Source organism: Acomys minous (genome assembly GCF_964271855.1).
Source record: "Acomys minous genome assembly, chromosome: 20".
NCBI classification, from domain to species: Eukaryota; Metazoa; Chordata; class Mammalia; order Rodentia; family Muridae; genus Acomys; species Acomys minous.
This window is the reverse complement of record NC_140502.1, coordinates 23,573,424-23,597,654: the sequence shown is the minus strand read 5'-3', so window position 1 is coordinate 23,597,654 and position 24,231 is coordinate 23,573,424. Positions and strand designations below refer to the sequence as shown.

Below are 24,231 nucleotides of genomic sequence, written 5' to 3'. Positions count from 1 at the left end.
TGGACAAAAGGGAAAATGTGTTCTATCCTGGCTGTACTATCCATTAGTGTCCCCCCTGGACACTGACCTGCACCCAGGAAGTCCTGGTTTCTCTCCCCTTTTCGCAGAATGGTGGGTTTTTCAATTACACAGGTCACCTGAGGAAAGGATGATATAAGCCAAGAAAGGAGGGGAGTTTCGTACTGAGTACAGCAACAGTTGTTACACCACACGACAACATCACTATGCTATCCATTTAGAGGATGATCTCAATTTTTATTTATATTTAACCAAGATTAAACTATACATATCTGTGTACTGGAAGTAATAGTTTCTCCACGAAGATTACTTATTCACAACAAACTAGATATTTGAGTACATTTAGTGCAAACTAGACGTTTTAGTTGGTCTAGATGACCAACCTTAATTTCAGCAATCATGTGACAGCTGACACATAAATGTTTCTGAACATGCTGCAACATGACACACAGTCTACAATGCGTTCTTACTCACCATGTTTCTTCTGAACCTAACTTCCCATGGGTGGAAGGTACAACGGCTACGGCTGGGGATGCAGCTGGCTGACCGAGCCCATTGCTGCTGTGCACAGCCCTGGGCAACACTGAACATTTAATAAAGGCCAGAGCAAGGCCAAATCTCCATTGACATTTGCGTCTCCTCAGGCTATATACATTTGGGGGGAGGAAAAAAAAAGAGTTTGGAGGCCACTGACAAGTTTCTAAATGTCATAAAATTCTGGGTCATTTCCTTAAGAACGTGTATGGTTCCATGTTAAGGAGAGCATTCCCTCTTGGCTGGTGTAGTCAGGGGTAAAACGTCATGTCTACAGTTTTTGGGTTTTGTTTTGTTTTTTTTTAATAAAAGGTCTCCATTCTGCCAAAGTTAGACTTAAAGTCAGCATATAGTTAGGCTTGCTTTCAACTCTTTAGCACCTTGCCCCAGCCTTAACAATTACTAGGATTCAGGCATGCACTACCGTACCCAACTCTAAAACAGATTCTTACAGTCCCAAATATCAATGTAGACCAACAAAAAAAAAGGATCAATGTTGTAAATTGTTAAGTTTTGAACCTAGGTGAGGATCCAAAGGTGTGTTGTTGATGATTTCAAGTTTTCCATGTGTATAAAATTTTTCACATATGTATCTTTGTGTTTTCAATTTGGCTGCTTCTGTTACTGCGTTACAGAGAGCCCACCAAAGAAGACCACGCAGACACAGTGCATAGCCAACTGCAAGTCTTTAGTCCAGCCAGCTGGGAGCACATTCAGGTACTTGGGACCCAATATAACCCCAGGAATTTAAAGCAAACCCCACATCCTGCTATCTTGCTCAGCAGCTGCAGGGGGAGCTTTTATTCAAGCAGGCAGTTTAACAGAAGCCAAGATGAGCAGTTAGCAGAGGCGGAGGTTTAAACACACAAGCTGTTTAACAAACACCAGGATCAATTATCAGAGGCAATTTGACCTCCTAGATCAACTCTATTCTTAGAATACAGTTGGGTAAATTTCCTTAAGATTCTCCATCAAGAAAATAAAATTCTAGTAAACCTGAAATGGCCTCAGAGAGAGTAAGAGATGGCGGATCCTGTGGACTTACTATCCCTGTTACGGGCAAGTATAGTTTATCTTCAGGTGTGGGCAGAGGGCATAAATAAATTGAAATTTTTATGGGTTTCACTCATTTAGAAGGTACTTATTCACTAATGACTGTGTTTTTTAAAATCCCCACACAAATCCATAAGGAATGGATACACAATGTTACTTTTCATCCATTAGACATATCCAGAACAAAGTTATTTAAAATTTAATTGCAGGCGAACGTGTGAGGCTTTCCTAAACTGAACTACAATTAGGCTTTCATATCAGTTATACTAACGCTGATAAAAGTGAGAAAAATACAGAAGCTATCTTATAGAACATGGCCACTGGCCACATACTCTGAAAGATTTTACTATTTATTATAACCCTGTTGCCACAACTTTGGCTGGAACTGTGCTAGCCACTAACAAAATATGCAAAAAGAAAGTAAACATCCAATCTGACATCACAGGAGTCATGGGATGCTAACAGTGACAAGGAAGGCATCTCAGGTAAACTTAGTTCCAATAAGTGCTCTCCCTAAACTGACTGTCTTGGGTTGCGGAATTAAGATGAGAGTAAATCAGGAACATGACGCCTACCCTGCATCTCTGACATTAAAAGACAATCTCAGCAGAGTATCTTCTCTGGACAACGGACTTCCCACACTCTCATCCCAAAGGGTTTCTTGGCATGAACAGTATGTGAAAACTCTGGTGTTGACCAAATCCTAGAGCACATTAAAGCTCTCACATTCTTTTAAGTCACCATCTTCCCAATGTGAGTTCTCTGGCTTGTCCACCTTCCTTCCATGCACAGGACTCCTGACAAACATGGAGTTTCTGATGCTGTGTAAGATCACCATTTACAATAAAGGCTTTTTCAGTCTTTACATTCATAGGGTTTCGGAGCTATGCAGACTCTTTGAGGAGCTTTAAGAGCTGAGCTAATTCTGTAAATGTTCCCACATTCCTTGCATTCGTAGTGTTTGGCACCAACATGAATTCCTTTATGTGTAAGAAGGCCTGCGCTACACCTGAAGGTCTTTCCACAATCTTCACAGCGATAGGGTTCCATACAGGTAAGAATCTGCCACTCACTGAATAGTGACGGCTGAACTAAATCTAAACATTTTCCCTTACTTATATTCATAGAATTCTGTAATAGACAGCTAGCTTAGAATTACCGAAGGCATTTCCACAGCCCTTACCTCGTGAGACTTATTAATGTTAAATTTAGCATGTCAAACCAAGTTGCATATTAACTAAAGGTCTTCCCACACTGTTAGCACTGCTGAGGTTTTGCGTCGGTGTGAATTCTACGACGTACTTAAAGGTCTCTACCACAAGAAATGTCCTTCCTCACCCTTTACGTTCATAAGGATTTTTGCCAGGATGAATTCTAAAATGTCCAAGAAAACGGGTAGTGATACTGAAAGGCTTCTCCATACTCCTTACACTGGAAGGCGTCCTCACCAGTGTGGATTCCATGTTGAACTGGTAGGTTTGCTCCACGGACAACGCCCTCTCCACCGTCCACACACTCAAACAGCCGCACGTCAGTGTGAGTTCTCTGATGTTTGCTGAGTTGGGACTTAAGTCTGAAGGCTGACCCACACTGCTCACACTTAAATGATTTCTCTTGCGTGTGGATGCCCTGGTGCCTAGTGAGGTACGCCAGGACAACGAAGGCCTTTCCACACTCCTTACACTGAAAGGGCTTCTCAGCAGAGTGAAGTTTGTGATGGTGCAACAGGTTTGAGTGATGAATAAAGGCTTTCCCACACTCGTTACATTTATATGGCCTCACGCCGGCATGAATAATCTTATGTTGAACAAGGCTGGAATCACGCTTGAAGGACTTCCCACACACCTTACACTCAAAGGGTTTTGTACTTGTATGAACAATTTTATGGTTATTAAGTTCACTGGGAAGGTGGAAAGCCTTTCCACAGTCTTTACATTCGAAAGGTCTCTCACCGCTGTGAGACTTCTGATGGCGAATGAGGAGTTTATTAAGCCTATACAACTTCCCACAGTCTTTACACTCGAAGGGTTTGGTTCCACTGTGAATACTTAGATGCTCAGTTAAATTGGATCTTCGGCGAAACAGCTCTCCACAGTCCTTGCACTGATAGGGTTTCTCATCAGTATGAATTCTGTGATGTTCGCTGAGCTGGTACTTGCGTCTGAAGGCTGAGCCACACAGCTTACACTTGAAAGGTTTCTCTTCAATGTGAGTTTTCTGATGCTCAGAAAGGCATGCCTGAAGCCGAAAAGCCTTCCCGCACATATCACACTCAAAGGGCTTCTCACCAGTGTGAATACTCTGGTGCTGAACAAGGTGTGAGCTAGTACTGAATTTCTTGCCACATTCCTTACACTCAAATGCCTTCTCTCCAGTGTGAACGCTCTGGTGCCTGGTGAGCTGTGTCAGCACAATGAAGGCCTTCCCACACTCCTTACACTGAAAGGGTCTGTCACCAGAATGAATTTTCTGATGCTGCAGGAGGCTTTTGCGACGTTTGAAGGCTTTCCCACACTCACTACACTCATACGGTTTCACGTCAGCATGAATGATTCTATGCTCAACAAGGTTGGACACACGCTTGAAGGCCTTCCCGCACTCCCTGCACTCAAATGGTTTCGTGCCTGTGTGGATGGTTTTGTGGTACTTAAGCAGCTCGGGAAGATGAAAAGCCTTTTCACATTCATCACATTTGAAAGGTTTCTCGCCACTGTGAGATTTCTGATGCCTTCCAAGCTGTTGGGGGAGTCTGAAGGCCTTCCCGCATTCCTTACACTCAAATGCCTTCTCTCCAGTGTGAACGTTCTTGTGCCGAGTGAGCTGCGCCAGGGCGATGAAGCCCTTCCCACACTCCTTACACTGAAAGGGTCTCTCACTAGAATGAATTTTCTGATGCTGCAGGAGGTTTGAGCGACGTTTGAAGGCTTTCCCACACTCCTTACACTCATACGGTTTCACGTCAGCATGCATAATCCTATGGCCAACAAGGTTGGAGAACCGATTGAAGGCCTTCCCGCACTCCTCACACGCGTAGGGCTTCTCTCCAGTGTGGATGCTCTGATGCTGAGTGAGAGTGGACCTGCAGCCAAAGCACTTCCCACACTCCTTACACTCATGTGCTTTTCCTATGGTGTGAGTAAGAGTCTGGCAGGTGTGAGGAGGCGTTGGTTCCTTGTTACTAATCTTTTCATCAGCGTCCCCTTCTTGATAGCCCTGTGGTCCCCTGGATGTACTACAGTTGGGGCCATTAGTAAAACTAGCGCCTTTAAGGTCATAAGTTTTACTTAATTGCTGTATGCTTTCTTTGGGTAAATTTCTATTATAAATATGATTTTCTGGAGATATAGTTTCAGCATCATAATCTGCCTCCAAATCTGAAAGAAAAGGAGAAAGCAAGAATAATCTATTTTGCAGTAACACACATATGTACACTTTCCTGTAACATAAAACCCATTAAATGAACGGCCAGACTCTAAAGTTATTTCTGCAACGCTGAACGGGAGCAAGGAGAGCGGCAACAAGGGAAGTGTAGGTAAGACAACACTCTGTACCGTAGAGCAGGCCGGACATGGAAAGACCTGTCTGCAGTCAGAGTTTTGGTTTCTTTAAAAACATCGAGATTTTGTTTTGTTTTTGTTTTTTGAGACAGGGTTTCTCTGTGTTAACAGCCCTAGCTGCCCTGGACTCACTCTGTAGACAAGGCTGGCCTCAAACTCAACAGAGACATGCCTGCTTCTGCCTCCCGAGTGCTGGGGTTAAAAGTCTGAGCCCCACACGTGGCCTGTCCTTCTAACCCCAGGAGCTAGATGCGGGCTCCCTCAGACTGTCCACAGCAGCAGACTTTGATTTGCCTCTTGCTCCGGCAGGGGCGTGAGCCTCAGACAGTTTTTACAAGTATGGCATTGGGAATCCTGAGGACTCTTGAGAAGGTGCAGAAGTGGGGAGGCTCAGGACAGGCTGTGGCCGCTGCTGCTCCTGCTGCTCTCGCTGCAGTTTGCCAGGTAGCTGTGCACAGTGACTAGGGGAAACTGGACAGCCAGAAGGGCCACATCAAACTTGCCCCCAGAAACCCAATGGCTCTGATCAGTCGGAGGTACATAACACCACCAATGCCCCCGCCCCCAGCCCTCTTTCCCGCCTTCCTGCTGTTGTGGAGTGGAGGGAGGAGCAAAGGTGGAGAAGGGGGTTAGAAAAAACAAACAAACAAACAAATAAATAAAGTAGCCGAAAGTCCAGCTACACAGTCTGCTTAATGAGATGACAACTGCACTGAGGTATAAGCCTAGGTGCACACGACTCAGAACACACAGGGAGTAATCCGACGTTTCCGCCAGCCTGCCTTCAGGGACCTGGCTGCAGCAGCAGCAGCTTACATTGTCACCCGCAGTGCCAGGCAAGCCAGCTGTGCCAGGGGCAGCGCATAAAAGTCCCCAGCCACCCCAGGTCACTCCCTCTCCCCTCCCTCCCTCTCCCTCCCTCTCCCTCTCCCTCCCTTCTCCATCTCGTTCATTTTCTCTGTCCTTCTCTCTGTCTCTCTCATGTCCCCACTGTGAGACAGGCGGTCACTCTCCCACAGTAGGTGGTCTTTGCTACTTTATGGGTTATTTCCCCACCCTTTACCCCCCCCCCCATTTTGCCCTCTAACACTAGACAGGAGAGAAAGAAGGACAGGTGGGGGGGACAGAGAGCCATGAATCTAATTTCTTTCCCAACCATTTCCATGTCCAGCCCAGCCCCCTCCAGCGTTTCTCTGACCGCTCCCCACTCAGCTCCCCAGCGTGCTTAAACAGTCCCCGCTCCCGCTTTCCCAACTGCCAAGCCATAGTGACTGTGGAAGCCTATGTGCTCAGCTCGGCTTCTCCTGGCTCACCTGTCTCCCAGCCGTGTGCTCTGCAGCAGCTGCTGCCTCTTCTCTCTCCTCAACCTCCCTTCTCCGCCTCTGCTGGCTTTTTTTTTTTAAATATATATCCTACACTCAAGGTCATGCAGTCAAGTTGTTCTAATGGCTAAGAATTCTTAAAGACCAATGTTGGCGGCCGCGGCTATGGTTGCAGGTCTTCATGACTGCACAGCTTTGAGCTTTGCAAAATGACGGACCCCCCTTTGTCAGCAGGGCTCCCTCATCTCTGCCTGACCCGGGGAGCCCAAATCCCCACAGCCTCTACCTGAGAAATGTCAGGAAGCCTTGAGGGAAACTACATATTCAACCCTCTTTCTCCTGACAGAAACTGCTCAATAAGCCCTGGGATTCCTCTCCATCCCAGTGAGGCGTCTCAGCACCTCAGCCCCGCAGCCAATGGCATTCACCCACACTGGATCTCCTCACCCACTCCCCAAAATTCTATATAACCATCCCTCACCCCAAATAGAATTGATCTGCCTTCCCGCAGCTGATCCCGGAAGATCCTTTCTGTCCGTGCTCACAGGCTGTGGAGCCCCCAGTTCATCACTTCTGCTCCCTTGTCCCTGGGGACTGACGCACACAGCCCTGGGAACAAGGGAGCAGAGCAGAGCAGCCCAATTGAGTGGCAACTGGGGACCCTTTAAAGGGCCAGGTGCACAAGATAAATCACACTACACCCCACCCCAAAATGACCCTCTTACCCTATATCTACAGTGTGGTATAATTTCTTAGCCATCCACCCACCACAGGCTTGCCAAAGGCACCACACCTTCTCACTTCATCCTAACACATACACTTGGTTAAATGTTTTTGAACCAATCCTGAGAAACAAAAAAGCAGACCACACAAATACATAACATCTGTCATGCTCTAAGAAAACCGGCCTGAAGGTGGAATTCTTTTAAAAAGAAAGGTGGTGGGTGTATACAATTACAAGCTCATCAAAGAGAGGCCAGTGGCAGGGGCCACATGAGTTACATGAGTTTCAGGCCAGCTTAGCCTAGATAGACTCTGTGAGAAAACCAAAAACAAGCTACAAAAACAGAAAGAAACAGGACAGAATTCATTAGACTTTTTAAGAAGACAGGATGTGCAGCCAGGGAACAGGCAGGCTAACAGCAGATCTTTACCTATCCCCCCTGCCCTCCAAATCCAATCCCACAGTCTCATGCCCAGCTCTGTAGCACACTGCCTGCTTGGCCCCTCCTTCATTCCCACCCCATCTCGGCCCATCACCCAGATAAGCACCTCCGAACTTCCTTTTCTCCGCTTTAACCCAGCCCCCAACTCCAACATGCACTCCTTGAAAACCCGAAGGTCAGTCTGATCAGTGAAACAAGGACGCCAACCGCCGATCTCCACCACTTCCTCCGTCCTTCCTGGTCCATTGCTCACTCTCAAGCCCAGCTCTGCAGCAGACCTTCTGTGGGCCCTCCTCATGCTGCCCGCCTCACGCCGCCCTCCTCACGCTGCCCGCCTCACGCCGCCCGCCTCACGCTGCCCTCCTCACGCCTCACGCTGCCCGCCTCACGCTGCCCTCCTCACGCCTCACGCTGCCCGCCTCACGCTGCCCTCCTCACGCCTCACGCTGCCCGCCTCACGCTGCCCTCCTCACGCCTCACGCTGCCCGCCTCACGCCTCACGCTGCCCGCCTCACCCCTCACGCTGCCCGCCTCACGCTGCCCTCCTCACGCCTCACGCCGCCCGCCTCACGCCTCACGCTGCCCGCCTCACGCCTCACGCCGCCCGCCTCACGCCTCACGCCGCCCGCCTCACGCCTCACGCTGCCCGCCTCACGCCGCCTGCCTCACGCCTCACGCCGCCCGCCTCACGCCGCCCGCCTCACGCCTCACGCTGCCCGCCTCACGCCTCACGCCGCCCGCCTCACGCCTCACGCCGCCCGCCTCACGCCTCACGCTGCCCGCCTCACGCCGCCTGCCTCACGCCGCCCGCCTCACGCTGCCCTCCTCACGCCTCACGCTGCCCTCCTCACGCCTCACGCTGCCCGCCTCACGCCTCACGCTGCCCGCCTCACGCCGCCCGCCTCACGCTGCCCTCCTCACGCCTCACGCCGCCCGCCTCACGCTGCCCTCCTCACGCCTCACGCCGCCCGCCTCACGCCGCCCGCCTCACGCCTCACGCCGCCCGCCTCACGCTGCCCTCCTCACGCCTCACGCTGCCCTCCTCACGCCTCACGCTGCCCGCCTCACGCCTCACGCTGCCCTCCTCACGCCTCACGCCGCCCGCCTCACGCCTCACGCCGCCCTCCTCACGCCTCACGCCGCCCGCCTCACGCCTCACGCCTCACGCCTCACGCCGCCCGCCTCACGCCTCACGCCGCCCGCCTCACGCCTCACGCCGCCCTCCTCACGCCTCACGCCGCCCGCCTCACGCCTCACGCCGCCCGCCTCACGCCTCACGCCGCCCGCCTCACGCCTCACGCTGCCCTCCTCACGCCTCACGCCGCCCTCCTCACGCCTCACGCTGCCCTCCTCACGCCTCACGCCGCCCTCCTCACGCCTCACGCTGCCCTCCTCACGCCTCACGCTGCCCGCCTCACGCCTCACGCTGCCCTCCTCACGCCTCACGCCGCCCTCCCCACTGTGCCCAGGGGACTAAGCAGGCCCTAGTAGAGCAGCTGCTTTCCTCCTTCCCGTGGACAACTCACTCCTAAGCGTCAGCTCCCAACACCCAGCGACACATTCCACTGGAACTCCTGGTGGCCACACCTCTTAGAGTCCCACAACAATTTCCTACCAAGCAACACATAGCAACCACAACTCTCCTTAGAACCAGAGAGGGCACAGAGACCAAGGAACAAAAGACACACCAAACGAGGACAAGACCAGATAATCAGCATTTAGAATTGTACTCTTCCCAAATGCAGATGCCTACATGCCACCACAAAGACACAATAAAAGCTAGGACAGTGCGTGTGCACTAGAGCCCAGCGTCTACCACAGCAGGCCCTGAGGGCTGCAGCAGACCTGAAGCACGGGAAAGCATTAAGGCAGCTTGTATAAATGTGATAGAAGCGATTACAGAGGAAAAACCATCCTTAAAGAAATCTAGGGAAACACAGACAGTGAAAGAAGCGAATGAAACAGTTCAAGGCCTCAAAGCAGAAATAGAATCAGTTAAGAAAACCAAAACTGAGATAATTTTGAAAACAAAAAGCTTAGGAACTGGAACAGAGCATCAGAGGCGAGCCTCACCAACACAATACAACAGAGGGCATCTGTGTTGGGCTAATACCCACTTATAAGTGAGTATATACCATGCGTGTCTTTCTGGGTCTGGGTTACTCACTCAGGACCATCTTTTCCAGTTCCTTCCATTTGCCTGCAAATTTCAAGATTTCCTTGTTTTCAATAGGTGAATAGTATTCCATTGTGTAAATATACCAATGCTGATCACTTCCCCCTGGCTGGGCAGCCTTGCCAGGCCACAGAGGAAGAGGATGAAGGTGGTACCGACGAGACTTGATGGGTTGAGGTCAGATATTAGGAGAAGAGGGCTCCACTTTCTGAGGACTAGGGGAGGAGGCGGGGTTGGGAGCTGATGAAGGAAGGGGCTACAACCAGGATGGAAAGAATTTTAAACTGCAGAACCAGCTGGTAACTTGTACTGCTAATCCCGCTACGTGGGACTAGCGCGGAGGCTGGCCGAGACATGAATGTCTATGCACAGACAATGCTTCTTGCTGGTCACAGGGTCCCTGGGGTTTAGGATTAGATGTCATTCTTCCTATGGCATGAATGAAGATTTGCAGATGTCTTTCTTCTGCTCATACAGAGAACAGAGAGCCAGCCTTAACTGTTCCGTGCATCCTGCACACCTCATACATTTATAGTTTTAGGACTGTATAATGCTTGTGAGAAATTATATGTTTTTAGAACAAAAGAACCGGACATTGAACATGAGTCGGACCTGACAGGATTTTAGGTCTAGACAGATGTTTTAAGTTGACAGAGATGAGAAATGACAGATAGTGATTTACATTCAGAATCTTAGACTCACCAAGGCAGGAAAGAAGTCTTCTTCAAGTTGTCAAATACAAATAGCCAAAATAATATGAATGTCACATTTATATAATTCCTGACTGTCTCGCAGTTCCTCTTGTTGTATGTAGTTTATTTTATATGTGTGTAATAATATAAAAGTATATGTAAAAAACATTAACTTAAAAAACAGATGGAAGAGAAAATCTCTTTGAAGACACAATAGAACAAATAAATACCCTTGCTCAAAGAAAGTGGTAAATCTTAAAAAAAAAAAAAAACCTGCACAAATCATCCAGAAAATCTGGTACACAATGAAAAGACCAAATCAAGGAGTAAGAATAGAGCAAAGAGACACAGGGAATATTTTCAACAAGATCATAGAGAAAAACAATCCCGCCAGTTAGTGCTGGCGCACATCTTTAACACTGCGCTCAGGAGGCAGAAGCAGGTGGATCTCTGTGACTTTCAAGGCCAGCAAAGTCTGCAGATGGACGTCCAAGACATGCAGGGCTACACACAAGAACCGTATCTTGAAAAACCAAATAAATAAATATAGATAGACACACACACACACACACACACACACACACACACACACACACACCAATCCCCTAAAGAGTGAGATGCCTATTAAGGTAAAAAACAAAACAAAGAAACAAAAGACAATGCAGAACACCAAACAGACTGGAACACAAAAGAAGGTCCCTTAAGCACAAATTAATCAAAACACTAAACATACAGAATATTAAAGAGTAGTAATAGAATATTCTTACAACGTAGAGAATATTAGACGCTGCAAGGGACACAGATCAAAAATAAAGGCCCGCTTATTAGAATCATGCCTGGCTTCACAATGGAGGCGTGGAAAGGCAGAAGGGAACGGACGGGTACTTTCCATACTGTGAGAGATCACAGATGCCATTCCAGAATATTCCCAGAAAATTTTCTATCACCATACATAGAGAAAATAAGACATTCTGTGATAACAACCAAATTGAAGCTGTATCTATCTACAAATCCAGACCTAAAGAAGGCACTAGAAGGAAAACTTCAACCTAAAGAAAGTAGCCATACCCAAGAAAACATAAGTAATAAGTAATCCTAGACCACCAAATCAAAACACACACACACACACACACACACAGACACACACACACACCACACACACACACCACACACACACACAGACACACACACACCACACACACACACCACACACACACACACAGACACACACACCAAAAATTCCAGGATAGCAAAAAAAAAAAAAAAAAGAAAAGAAAAGAAAAAGAAAAAGAAAAAAAACCAAGTGACTGTCCTCAATCTCAAGTTGAACCACAGAGCTATAGCAATAAAAACAGTGCGGTACTGGCACAGAAGCAGCCACATCCACCAAGGGACGTGAACGGAAGACCCAGACATAAACCCACACACCAGGACAACTGACTGTTGATAAAGAAGCCAGAAATACCCGCTGAAAATAAAACTGCATCTTCAACAAACGGAATAAAAGAAGGGCGGCTGCAGGTACAAGAACTTAAATTGATCCTGCTATCACCCTGCACAAAACTCGACCCCTCATGGACCAACGCTCTCAGTGTTAAATCAGACACCCTGCACCCGATAGGAGAGGAAACAGGGAACGGAGCAGAGTTCATGCGCACAAGAAGACTGTGAACAGGACACCACAGGCACAGGCGTGGAGAGTAACAGTGAGGGACGGGGCCTCATGCAACTGAACAGCTTCTGCACAAAAAGCGGCAGCCTGCAGAACGGAAAACCGTTTTACCAGCTGCACGTCCAGTGGAGGACTAACAGCCAAATATATAAAAAAGCTTAAAAACTGACATTAAGAAAACAAATAACACAACTGGAAAACGGGGGAACAGAGAGAATTCTCCAAAGAGGAGAGACAAACGGCCGAGACACACTTAAAGAAATATAAACCAAACGACTTTGATCAAAGTGACCACACATGTTGGCCAGCGTGAGGAGTCAGGGGAGCACACGGCCATCCCTGGTGGGGGTGCAAACTTGTCCGGCTACTATGGAAAGTGGTGAGTTGATTCCTCAATAAGATTCAATTGAATTCAAGATCCAGATGTACCACTCTTGGGCGTGTAGCCAGAGGACGTGTCATCCTCGCACAGACGCCTGCTCAAACATGGCCAGTGCTGCTCTATTCATAACCGCCAGAAATCGGAAGCGACAGACATCCTTCAGCAGAGGGGTGCATAGTGAAAATGCAGTGCATTTACAGAATCGAATGTTACTTGGCCTTTCAAAGGCTTGTAGTTCCCTCCTTGCTTCCCTTCTGTGTGATCTCCACCCATCTAAAAAGAAGTAATGACAAGCTTTTAAAAAAACAAAACACGACCTGGCGTGGTGGCGCACGCCTTTAATCCTAGCACTCAGGAGGCAGAGGCAGGCGGACCGCTGTGAGTTCGAGGCCAGCCTGGTCTACAGAGCGAGTCCAGGACAGCCAAGGCTACACAAAGAAACTCTGTCTCAAAAAAACAAAACAAAACACCCCCTGCCCCCTCCCCCGCCTTTCCCCTGCCCCCTCCCCCACCTCTGCACCCCTTCCCCAGCAGGCAGTTCTGCCCCAGCCCTGCCCCACCCTTCCTAGGGAGAACGAACCACATCTTTGACAGCCACATTAAATAACAGGAGCTTTTTAATGTTTTTTGTTTTTGTTTTTGTTTTTCAAGACAGGGTTTCTCTGTGTAGCCTTGGCTGTCCTGGACTCACTTTGTAGACCAGGCTGGCCTCGAACTCACAGCGATCCACCTGCCTCTGCCTCCCGAGGGCTAGGCTTACAGGCGTGCGCCACCACCGCCCGGTTTTCCTGCTTTTTAAAAGGAAGCCTTTAAGAACCATGAAACGTGTATTAAGTGAGAGAGAAGAAATAAAGATTAGCAGCCAGGCCTTTCTGCAGGAGTGATTCTGCTCAAAAATGGTTGCAGTTACCTGACAGGCCAAGCGCTGCACGTCTTACGAGTGCTATCAGTGAGCTCTGACTCGCCAGCTTGTGCATTAAGAGGGGCCAGTGAGGACCCCTCGCATTGCCAGTGTGCATTATGAGGGGCTAGTGAGGACACCCCGCATTGCCAGTGTGCATTATGAGGGGCCAGTAAGGACACCCCGCATTGCCAGTGTGCATTATGAGGGGCCAGTGAGGACACCCCGCATTGCCAGTGTGCATTATGAGGGGCCAGTGAGGACACCCCGCATTGCCAGTGTGCCCACCAACCAGCATCACACAACCTAACCCAGGGTGTTTTTACTGTCCAGCCCCTTCCTCTTCCCCTTTCCCTCCCTTTTTTTCTTCTGTTCCTTTTACTTTTTTCTTGATTTTTGTGTGTGTTAACTGAAATTCATATTTGATATGCCTTAAGGTATTTCAGAAGGTCATCAGACTGTGAGACTGCTTCCTTGAAACATTTTTGTGTTATTGTTTAAAAATAATTTTAAAACAGTTGGCGTTTAAAAAAAATGTCACCAGGGCTGGAGAAATGGCTCAGAGGTTAAGAGCACTGACTGCTCTTCCGGAGCTCCTGAGTTCAATTCCCAGCCACCTGTACATGCAGGCATAACTCTGTATACATAATAATAAATAAATGAATCTTTAAAAAACAAAAAATAAAAATAAAAAATGTCACTGTGGGGAAAAAAAAAGTGAAATCATGGAATTGGAAGGGAAAAGAATGGAACAGACCACGAATGCTGCAGCTGCTCAGTGCACGAGGCTGACGTCTGTCTCCAGTGCCCGCTGCAATGCAGGAGAGCGAGGCCGCCATGACAGGGGAGGGACTAACACGCCAGCATAGTGAGGGGAGCAGGCAGAGCCGAGCTTCCTTCCTCCACAGCCTCTCTACAGGCGCCATGTTTAAGGCGTGGCCCAGATTTCAGGGGGATCTTCCCACCTCAGAAGACCTGGGTCAGAGGTGGGTTTCCCACCTCAGATGATTTGAGAAAAACCTCTCACAGGTGGATCCATGTGTTTGGGGTCCAGTCAATTCCAGCTGTGGTCAAGCTGACAACCAGGAAGAGCCATCAGAGCCCTGGCAGGCAGCAGGAAGCTGTGCTGTGTGCACGCAGATGTGGTTCCCCTGGCTCCTCATCTATTCTGTTTCAGTCGGGGTCTCTCATTGACTGGCGCTGACGAGCAAACGAGGCTGCCTTGCCAGCGCGCCCAGGGGCTCTGCCTCTCCACCTCCCCAGCACGGAAGTTAGAGCACAGGTTAGCTACGCCATCACACCTCGGCTAGAGTGAGTGTGAAGACACGGAACTACATTTGGTGTGCTCACCGCGTTACAGCTCTCACTGCTACTCACACTGTCTGCTCATTGGTTCCGTGCTTGACAGCACTGACTGCTCTGCCACAGGCCCTGGGTTAGAGAACCAGCTGACCCTGTAACTCCAGCCAGGGGAGCTGACTCTCTCTGGTGGCCTCTTTGGATACCTGCACACACGTGTGCACACACACAAGCAATAATAAAATACCTTTAAAAGTCATAGAAAGAGGGCACCTGCCCAGTAACAGGGAAGAAAATAAGAACAAATTAAAATGATTCATGGAGCAGGATCCCCTTTGTCAGCCTTTACTACGACCTGACCTCCTCCCCAGGGCTCAGGCACGGTTCCCACAGGCCCTGGGGAGCTGAAGGAAGTTTGTCAAATCCAGGGGCCGCTGTGTGGGGCCTCTGAGCACGCGCTGTGGCTGGCAATGCTGGAGTCTCACCTCACACCTACTCACCTGGGCGCGGCCTGTCTGCTTCTTCCTTCACAACCATCCAGGGCTCTTTCTCCTGCTCTAACAAGGTGATCAGATCTGGCTTGGAAACGCAACTTCCCACTTCAAAGAAAGAAAAAGTGGCACAGAGTTAAGACTTTTCTTTTTTCAGGCTCATCTCTCTGATTAACTCAGGACATCCCGGAAGGTGGTATGTAGACCAGGCTGGCCTTGAACTTCCTGGATCTGCCTGCCTCTGACTCCCAGATGCTGGGACTGAAGGTGTGTGCCACCATGCCCTTCCTGTGCAGAGTTTTAAAATACAGACTTATTTAATATAAAGGTCTATACAGCTTGGCCCAGTGGATCGTGCCTGTGAGCCCAGCATTGAGAGAATGAGCTGACCTTCTGGGCTGGACAGCAAGACCCTCATCTCAGAAAACAAAAGCAAAAGCAAAAATTCCAAAAGTCAAAATAATACAGAAGACTTCAGAAAAGGAGGGTAAAAAAGGAACGTGGGTGAGAAGCCATCTCTTTCAGATTAGGGTTTTAATGTCATTTAAATGCAGGTGGGGGCTTGTCACTAAAGAGGAAAGTGAGACCATAAACCCTTAGGCTGTAGTGTCTAAGGTAAACCCCATCTCTGCAGCTCAGTAATAGTGCCATTTATTTAAGCAAGCCCCATGAGATTCTCTACTCAATTTTTCCCATCTAAGGACCCGGCATGGTGGCGCACACTCATAGTCACTTGAAGGGTCAAAGCAGGCAGATGGGAAGCTCTGGGCTAAATCCTTCAGGTGCACAGCAGGTCCACAGTCAGCCTGCTCTGTGGGAGGCCTGGCCTCGGAAACACAGAAAATAATTGGGACTGAGTTAATGATATCTATTGGAAAGGGCTGATACTAACATTAAACACTATATTCAAATAGTTTGGAGATTGTCTGATGTAGATTAACACAAAGTCATTACTTCTTACATTTCCATTTTTAAATGGAGTAACGGAGGGGATGGAACGAGGGCCCTGAGCATGCTGGGAAGTGCGCTACCACTGTGTACCATCCCCAGCCACGTAACTGTTACCATTGTGGTTATGAACGCTGCCTTTGTCACAGTTACACCTCAAGCTCACAGATTAGCTCAATGAATAAGACAAACTTATAGCCCGGCATGGTGGTGTACCCTTTAATCCCAGCACTCCGGAGGCAGAGGCAGGTGAATCGCTGTGAGTCCGAGGCCAGCCTGGTCTACAAAGCGAGTCTAGGACAGCCAAGGCTACACAGAGAAACCCTGTCTCGGAAAACCTTAAAAGAGAAAGACAGACAGACAGACAGACAGACAGACAGACAGACAGATAGACAAACTTTACACCCCAAAAATTCCACTACAAAGCAGGTAAAGAACATGTTCACCAAAAGTCGCGTTTGGAATCAACTCTATTGACTCATTAGTAAACCATAAGGGCTCTTTTACTTAGCTGTATAAGTACAGTGTACGTACGTGTTCATGAGGGTGTGTGCACACGTGTGTGTAGGAGTGCAAGCTTGCCTGTGTGTACAGGGCAGAGACCAGGGTTAGGCGACTTCACTGATTGCTCTTTACTTTAGTGTTTGACACAGGGTCTCTCACTGAACGTAGAGCTCGCTGAGAGGACCAACAAAGGGGGGCAACGGCGGGCGCTTCATGAAGTAACTATTTTCAACCCAACAAATCTCACATTATATCACTGGGTTGAAGGAGGAATTCAGCTACCACTTTTGACATTCTATTGATTAAAATTCATTTTATGTATGTATGAGGATATGTCTGCATGTATGACTAAACACCACATACATGCACACTGCCCGTGGAGGCCAGAGGGAGGCGTCAGATCCCCTGGAACCGGAGTTACACATGGCTGTCACCCACCCTGCGGTGCTGGGAACTGAACCCGGGTCCTCTGCAAGAGCGGCTGGGTCTCCTAAGCACCAGGCTGTTTCTCTAACCCTGATTCTACTTATGGCTTCATCTCCTTTATATTTCGTCTCTTTGTTTGCTCTGTTTTGTTTGAAACGAGGCCTCAACCTGTCCACTGAGCCACTCTGGATCTCAGTATGTAACTGAGGGTGATGCTGCACTCACAGCAATCCTCCTGCCCCAGCCTTCTGAGTGAAGCAATGACAGGAATCGGCCACCAAGCTCAGCTTCAGCCTCCGCTGGAAAGATGGTACTGCCTTCTAGTTCAGAGTGAGGAAAGCAGACAGTGTAGAGGACGCATCCCCCACTCACGGCGACAGATGCCTTACCCACTGTGACGAGGTGGCTGTAGGTCTCCAACATCATGTCCCTGTATAAGACCCTCTGAGTGGCATCCAGGCAGGCCCACTCCTCCTGGGAGAAGTCAACAGCCACATCCCTGAACGTCACTGACCCCTGAAACCACAAACACAGGGACAGTGAAATGGGGAAGCTTTCAAGATGGAAACACGGAAGGGAAAGGACTGAAGAGTGGGAAAGGAGCCACATGGAAACGCTCAAGGCACCTGACTGTGTGAGCTCCCCATAAAGGATGACTGTGCCCGCCCTACACACCCAATAAACGTGCATGTCCCTTCATCCACATCCTTCTAGTTACACTCCACAAAAGAGACATGTCACCCAGGCTCCGTGTAAAATACCTAGGAAATACTGTGAGTCCCTGAGTTTATTATAGCGTCCCATGATATCATTAAGATTTTTGTCATGAGAATAATTTTATACACTACATAAGAGTCCATAAGATTACTATATATACACAAATCCATATCACCTGCATATTAGGTTTAACCTTTTTGTTGCTGTTGTTGTTGTTTTCAAGACAGGGTTTCTCTCTGTCTGTGTTTGTGTCTGTGTCTGTGTCTGACTGTCCTGGAACTTACTCTTTAGACCAGGCTGGCCTTGAACTCAGATTCACCTGGCTCTGTCTCCCAAGTGCTGGGATTAAAGTTCCATCACTGCCTGGCAGGTTTAACTTTTTTTGTCATTTAAAAAAAAAATTGAAGGTGGTCAGTGTGCCTCAGGTCTTCCTAGCCTGCAGACTACCATCACCTCCCTATCACAGCCTGGATGACCTTTCCCTCTGGTCACTGAACGCTCTCCTAAGCCTCCTCAAGCAGGTCACCTGGTCACACACATGCACTGAGGACAGTCACTCTCACACCCTGGGTCATCAGCCGGAAAACACCAGAGATGTCAAGCAGACTTCCCAGGGCAGTCAAAGGAGACCATCACCTCAAAGTCCTGACACCCCAAGGCGAGCTTCCCTGTGGGGCTGACGCCCCCCTGCACCCACAGTCCTCCCTGACCATAGACCCAGCAGACAGCACATGAGGAGGAGTGCAGTCAAAGAAAACCCAGGAGCAGCTGGAAAGAGGCACAAACAGGAAGTGCTCTGACCCTCCAACCTCACTGTAAGGGGCAGACAGGGCTGGAGGGTTTCAGAGCCTTGGGAAGCTTCTAGACAACAAGACAGGAAGGAGTCACCTAACCTGGAAGTCCCCCTGTGTCAAAGGCAGAAGCGACAACTTACACAGACTGTGTGGTGACAACTGGAGCCGGCCATCTTCAGGCTTCCTCCCTGGGGACAGAAAGAAAGCCTCTGGTTGGACTGTGACCTGACGTTCCCCGACTGGCTCCTGTCAGGATGACGTCATCGACCTCTTTATTTCCCGAGCGTCCCCACTCACTGTGTCCTCTCACCGCTCCCAGCCTCCCTCACACGAACCAGAAGCCGACAGGAGCCACACAAAGCCGGTCCTCTCCTAACCCAGACAGCCCAGTGCACAAGGCTCAGTGTGGAGAGCAGCCATCAGCACGGCTGCCTTGGAGGTGCTGCAGAAGAGGCCAGCAGAGGAGCCCATCTTCACCCTGGGATCAGCCAGGCCTAGGGCTGGGCCTCTCCTCCTCCTGTGAGGAGACCTTCCTCCTGGAGTCCCGCCTAGCAAGGCTGACGGGGCTCACAGCATCCGCATGGCCGCTCAGGGCTGAGGCACAGCAAGGCTGGAGAGGCTGCAGCCGCAGTGTCAGGCAGTGCCCAGCATTCCGTACCTACTTTAGTAAATGGGACCAGACTCCATGGCCGGCTTTCCTGAGGACGCTGGCTCATCGCTAACGGCTTACACTGTATCGATTAAAGCATGATGCTTGATAAAGATAACGGACTCTAAAGCATGCTGTCACAGGTAACGAGTATGGTTTGCTTCCCCCCCCTTTCATAGTATGGGATATTGTGCACAAAATAATTTTATATTCATTCAGGTGTCTGAAGCCTTTTGATGCTTAAACTGTTCCTCACCCTCAGCACCGTCGACACAACCGCTCTGTCTTGGCGTGTGCGGGAGGACAATCTGTGCTCTGTTCTACCTTCAGCAGCATTCAGCCTCCTCTCACAAGACCTGAGCAGCGCACACACCTCACTACGCCCTAAGACCCTGCACCAGGGAGCAGCCAGCACCACATGGGAACCGGCGCTCTAGCCCACCAGGTCTATGACTTGGTTCAGCACACTGTGGGACTGTGTGTTTAGTTGGTTTTTGAGACAGAATCCTGTGTGTCCCAGGCTGAGCCTGAACTCCCAATGCTTCTTCCTCCATCTCCCGTGCTGACATCACAGCCACGCCCAGCTCTCAAGTGCACATCTGAGAATCTTATGAAATTATACTATTTCCTCTCCTCATCAAATTCACAAACAAGTTTCCCTTCTCTCATTGTCCTTCCTTCCCTCCTGCCTCTGCACACACCAGGCTAGCCAGCCTTGCAGGGACTCTCTCGTCTCCACCTCCCATCCTGCCATAGGAGGGCTGGGATTGCAGACGTGCACGGCTGCGTCTGGCGTTGCACAGCTGCATGCCTGTAAGCACTGTACCCACTGAGCCATCTCCTCCACACACACGTGTGCGTTTCTATGAGTTTTTGTACATTTTTATACATTTCCAAGAGATATTTACACTGCTGCTTGCATTCCAGGATGATTTACATGGCATGATACGCAGCTGAATGGATGAACGGATAAGACACATGCAGGATGCGGCTCAGGACACAGTGCAGTAACATCCAACCATTTACTACAATAAGGGTGAACACGGGGAGTAACACGTGGAATAAGCTATAGAGCCGAAGACAAAGGCTGGGGCTGGAAGAGTGCCTCAGAGCCTGAGAGCTGGTTTGGCTTTTCCAGAGGACAGGAGTTCAGTGTCCTGACCGGTCCCAAAGCCTGTATAACCCCAGCTCCAGCAGATCCTATTACCGCTGGCCTCTGAGGACACCTGTGCTCCATGGACACATAATTTGGAAGAAAAGTAATTTTGTTTAAAGTAATCTTTCAGCAAAAAGACAAATACCCACAATGTCACTCAAGTAGAATCTGTAACTGTTCTCTCCCAGGGAGAAGTAAAATATGACGGTGCCTGGGGGTTGAGTGGCTGAGGCTGGGGTGTGCAGCCTCGTGGGTGACCGCAGGAGACGCAGCTCTGTAAGGAAGGCGCTGACCACAGACTACAACAGCTCAGCCACACAACAGAAGTTCCTATGCCATGAAACACGGGGACTATGATTTAATAGCTTTGGAAAGACTAAGAATAGACAGGAAAGTGTGCTCACCACAAAAGCGTTACAGTAACACAAGCCTCCAAAACATCATACTGAACACAATACCAAAAAAAGAAAAAAGGTCCTATCTATCTAAAAATCCTGGGAAAGAGGGTTGATCATAGAAAGAAGATGTCAAGGATTATTGAAAGAACGGCGTGAGCACTAAGTGGAAAGAGAAGAAACAACGCGAGGGTCACAATGATGGAGGTATTTATTTGCACGTACCCGAAAAAGTTAACTTTTATTCACCTGATATAACTGTTGTCTCAGAGGCTTTCTTCCTCTGTCTGCTAACCTAGGCGTAGTCCTGGAAGCTTCCAGCCTCCGTGCAATCTAATCTAGGCCTAGAATGTTTTCAGCCTCTGACCTTTCTTTCTAAGCTCTGGCTGGCTGGTTCAACTCAGCTGTTCTGGCTCAAACTCCTCTTCCCAGACGACTGACTCAATGTGGCTTCTCTCGGGCTCTAACTGAATTGCTGCGGTTGGTCTCAGACTAACACGTTCTAGTCTTCTGGCTCCTCCTCGTTCTCCAGGTCTTGCCTTCGCCTGTGTCTAGCATGTTCTCTCTGCAACCTGTGTGTGTACAACTGTCCTGGTAACACTGGGCTGCTCCCTCTCCTAAGGCCACTATTTCCTGTCTCTTCTGGTAAAAGTTGGCCTTGCCCTATCGCGACTCATCCTGTCAAACAGCTCTCCGACTCATCACTTTGTCTCTCAATTAGATGTCGCTTTCAAACATGCTTCCTTCTACAAACGAACTCTGCCTTCATTGTTTAGGATTAGAGATGTGTATGAAAGGCGCGCAAGACATTTATGGTGCCTGCTAGGGACTGTCTGGATTCCAGCCAGAGTAGCCATGTTGTTGGATTAAAATCTCTTTGCACGACCCTCCTCCAGTTACTGACAATTCTAAACCTGAAACCTCGTTTCTCAAACAGAGGGAAAGAGTAGACTCGCTCTTGGATCCCAGCTGTGTCGCCGAGACGCCCTCCTCCTGCACGGCCGACGCGGGGCGCCTGAGCAGCCTGAGGTCCCAGCCCGGCTCCGAGCGCATCCCCGGCGAGCGCTTCCCCTCACGCCCCACAGCGCTCACCACGCCTAGGGCGCTGACCAAGTCCCGGGGCCGCACGGCAGCCGCCCTCCTAGGCGGCCCTCGGAGCCGCTTCCGGCCCCGGAACGCTCGCCCCGAGCTCCAGTCTGCAGCCCAGGGAGAGTTTCCCATCAGACCCCGCGCCCCAGCTCTCCTGACTGCAGCTCAGGCCTCTGCCTCGGGCCCTGCGGCCGCGAGAGAGAGCAGGGGCGGAAAGCGAGCGACACAGGACACACGTGATGCAGAGGAGGCCGGAGCGTCCACAGACAGACACACAGACACACAGACACACACACACACACACACACAGACACACGGACACACACACACACACACAGACACACACACAGACAGACAGACAGACACACACACACACACAGACACACACAGACACACAGACAGACACACACACAGACACACAGACAGACACACACACACACACAGACACACACACACACACACAGACACACACACAGATAGACACACACACACACACACAGACACAGACAGACAGATAGACAGACAGACACACAGACAGACACACACACACACAGACACACACACAGACACACACACAGACAGATAGACACGCAGACAGACCGACAGACACGCAGACAGACAGATAGACACACAGACAGACACGCAGACAGACACACACACACACACACACAGACAGGCAGACACACGCACACGCCAGCATCCGCCCACCCCGCCCCACCGCCCACGTCCACACCCAGCCCGCTGGCTCTCGCCTTACTCTGTGGAGCCTGAAGCCAAGATGAAATTCCTTCCTTTCACCAGAATAATTCAGATGATTCCGCATCAGCGGACCCGGGACACCAAAAAAAAAAAAAAAAAAAAAAAAAACCGTCTCCGTCGCTTCCGGCGCGGTGTCCCCTGGGAAATACAGTCGCCGCCAGCGGAGCCGCCCCCGACCCGGGAGAAGCCAGGCGCTTCACGGGAGTTCCCAGCATGCACCCTGGGCCAGCCCAGTGGATTGTGGGAGTTCCCGGCAGGGGCGCGCTCCTAAAACGGGGAGGCTCCCTGCACGGGTCAGAAGGAGCTTCCGGTTGTGCGGGCGACCCGCTCTCCTCCGTGGCGCGGACGCAGGCGCCTGAGTTGTAGGACGCAGCACAGAGGGATCTGGTCGAGCCTTGGCCTGAGGCCCACTGAGCAGGGTCCCGCCGCGCTGTGCTCTGGTAGGGACCATGACAAACGTGAAAAGGAAAGGAATCGGTTGGTTTTAAACGTGTGTAATTTGCATCGGTTTTCAGAGAGCCGGCTGTTCTGGGCCGTCCAGGCTCCGGCGCCCCTGTTATCTAAAAGGAAAATACGTGACCGAGGACCACGTTATCCCGTGCTGGATAGTGAATACCATCACGTACAAAGGCATCTTAAACACGCCACGTTCATGTAGGGAAAAAAAAACGTTATTAATAGTAACATGGCATTATCGAACCTTCAAAACCACTTTCGTTGTTTCTAATACTTACATAAGTCTTTCCCCCCCCCCCTCTGGAATGTGCTAGAAAACAAATGCCAGGACGCTAGACGATCCGCATTAAAAGTACTATAAATTATCTAAACGCTAAAGTATAGGTTGTCACGCTAGATTTAAAAATAGCTCAGACGAGATGGGGCGCGTTCTGGGTGGGAAGGCTGTACACGTATAAAGCTGCTTGCCCCTCAAGTGGGTTCCCTAACAATTGGGCGGGGGGCGGGGGAGTAGTTCTGACTTGGACGCTGTTGCCTCCCTCTGGATCCCTTTTCCTTATCAAGGATGCCTTGTCTTGCCTCAGTGAAAGAGGGGGCACCTGATTCGCCTTGATGTGCCAGGGTGGGGTGGGGGCAAAGGGGGTAGAGGTGGAACGGTGGGCCTGGAGGAGAGGAGGGAGTGGGGTTTCCACTGGGATGTAAAATGAACTAATAAATTAATGAAGAAAAGAAAGCAAAAGTAATAAATAAATAATAATAATAAATAAATAAAAAGTCAGACCAAGTTATGTGTTAACTACAGAAAGTATGGTAAAGATAAATAACTCCTAGCATATTCAACGTGACCATCCTCACAATAATCACAACACAACTTAACTTGAATTTAAAATCAAGGCACATTTGGGGGCAGAGAACATTGCCAGTAATAAGAAGGAGGGCAAACCAGCAAGTGAAAATAAACATAGCTGGGTGCGGTAGCACTCCCCTCTCTCTTTCTGTCCCCACCTCTCCACGTGGCACAGCTCAGTCTGGTCGTGTACCCAGTGGACTCTCCCAGATGCCCCTGTCTCTGGCT

The 24,231-nt window shown here is 49.6% G+C and overlaps 1 protein-coding gene across 4 annotated transcripts; it reads right to left on the bottom strand.

Moving 5' to 3' along the window:
- Positions 1-234: 234 nt before the first annotated feature.
- Positions 235-22,919, bottom strand: LOC311591674 (uncharacterized protein). Of its 4 annotated transcripts, none has more exons than XM_084771549.1 (5): positions 22,699-22,919; positions 18,793-18,840; positions 17,531-17,657; positions 15,273-15,371; positions 235-4,979 (listed from the first exon to the last, which is right to left on the bottom strand). In XM_084771549.1, the coding sequence occupies exons 1-5, from the start codon at positions 22,762-22,764 to the stop codon at positions 2,980-2,982; spliced, it is 2,340 nt and encodes a 779-aa protein (XP_084627675.1). In that variant the 5' UTR covers positions 22,765-22,919; the 3' UTR covers positions 235-2,979. The 4 variants fall into 4 exon arrangements, with proteins under 4 accessions (XP_084627675.1, XP_084627676.1, XP_084627674.1 ...); XM_084771550.1 differs by having other exon boundaries at positions 22,694-22,765; XM_084771548.1 differs by lacking the exon at positions 22,699-22,919 and adding an exon at positions 21,945-22,620.
- Positions 22,920-24,231: the final 1,312 nt, after the last annotated feature.

Bases quoted from the DNA above. Each gene is read 5' to 3' on its own strand.
- LOC311591674 (XM_084771548.1), bottom strand. From the start codon at position 22,073: ATGGGAAACTCTCCCTGGGCTGCAGACTGGAGCTCGGGGCGAGCGTTC. The intron at 18,841-21,944 runs GTGAGCGCTGTG...TTCTGTCCCCAG, and splicing joins TGGTCAGCGCCCTAGGCGTG to GGAGGAAGCCTGAAGATGGC. The intron at 15,372-17,530 runs GTAAGGCATCTG...CTTTCTTTGAAG, and splicing joins CAGCCACCTCGTCACAGTGG to TGGGAAGTTGCGTTTCCAAG.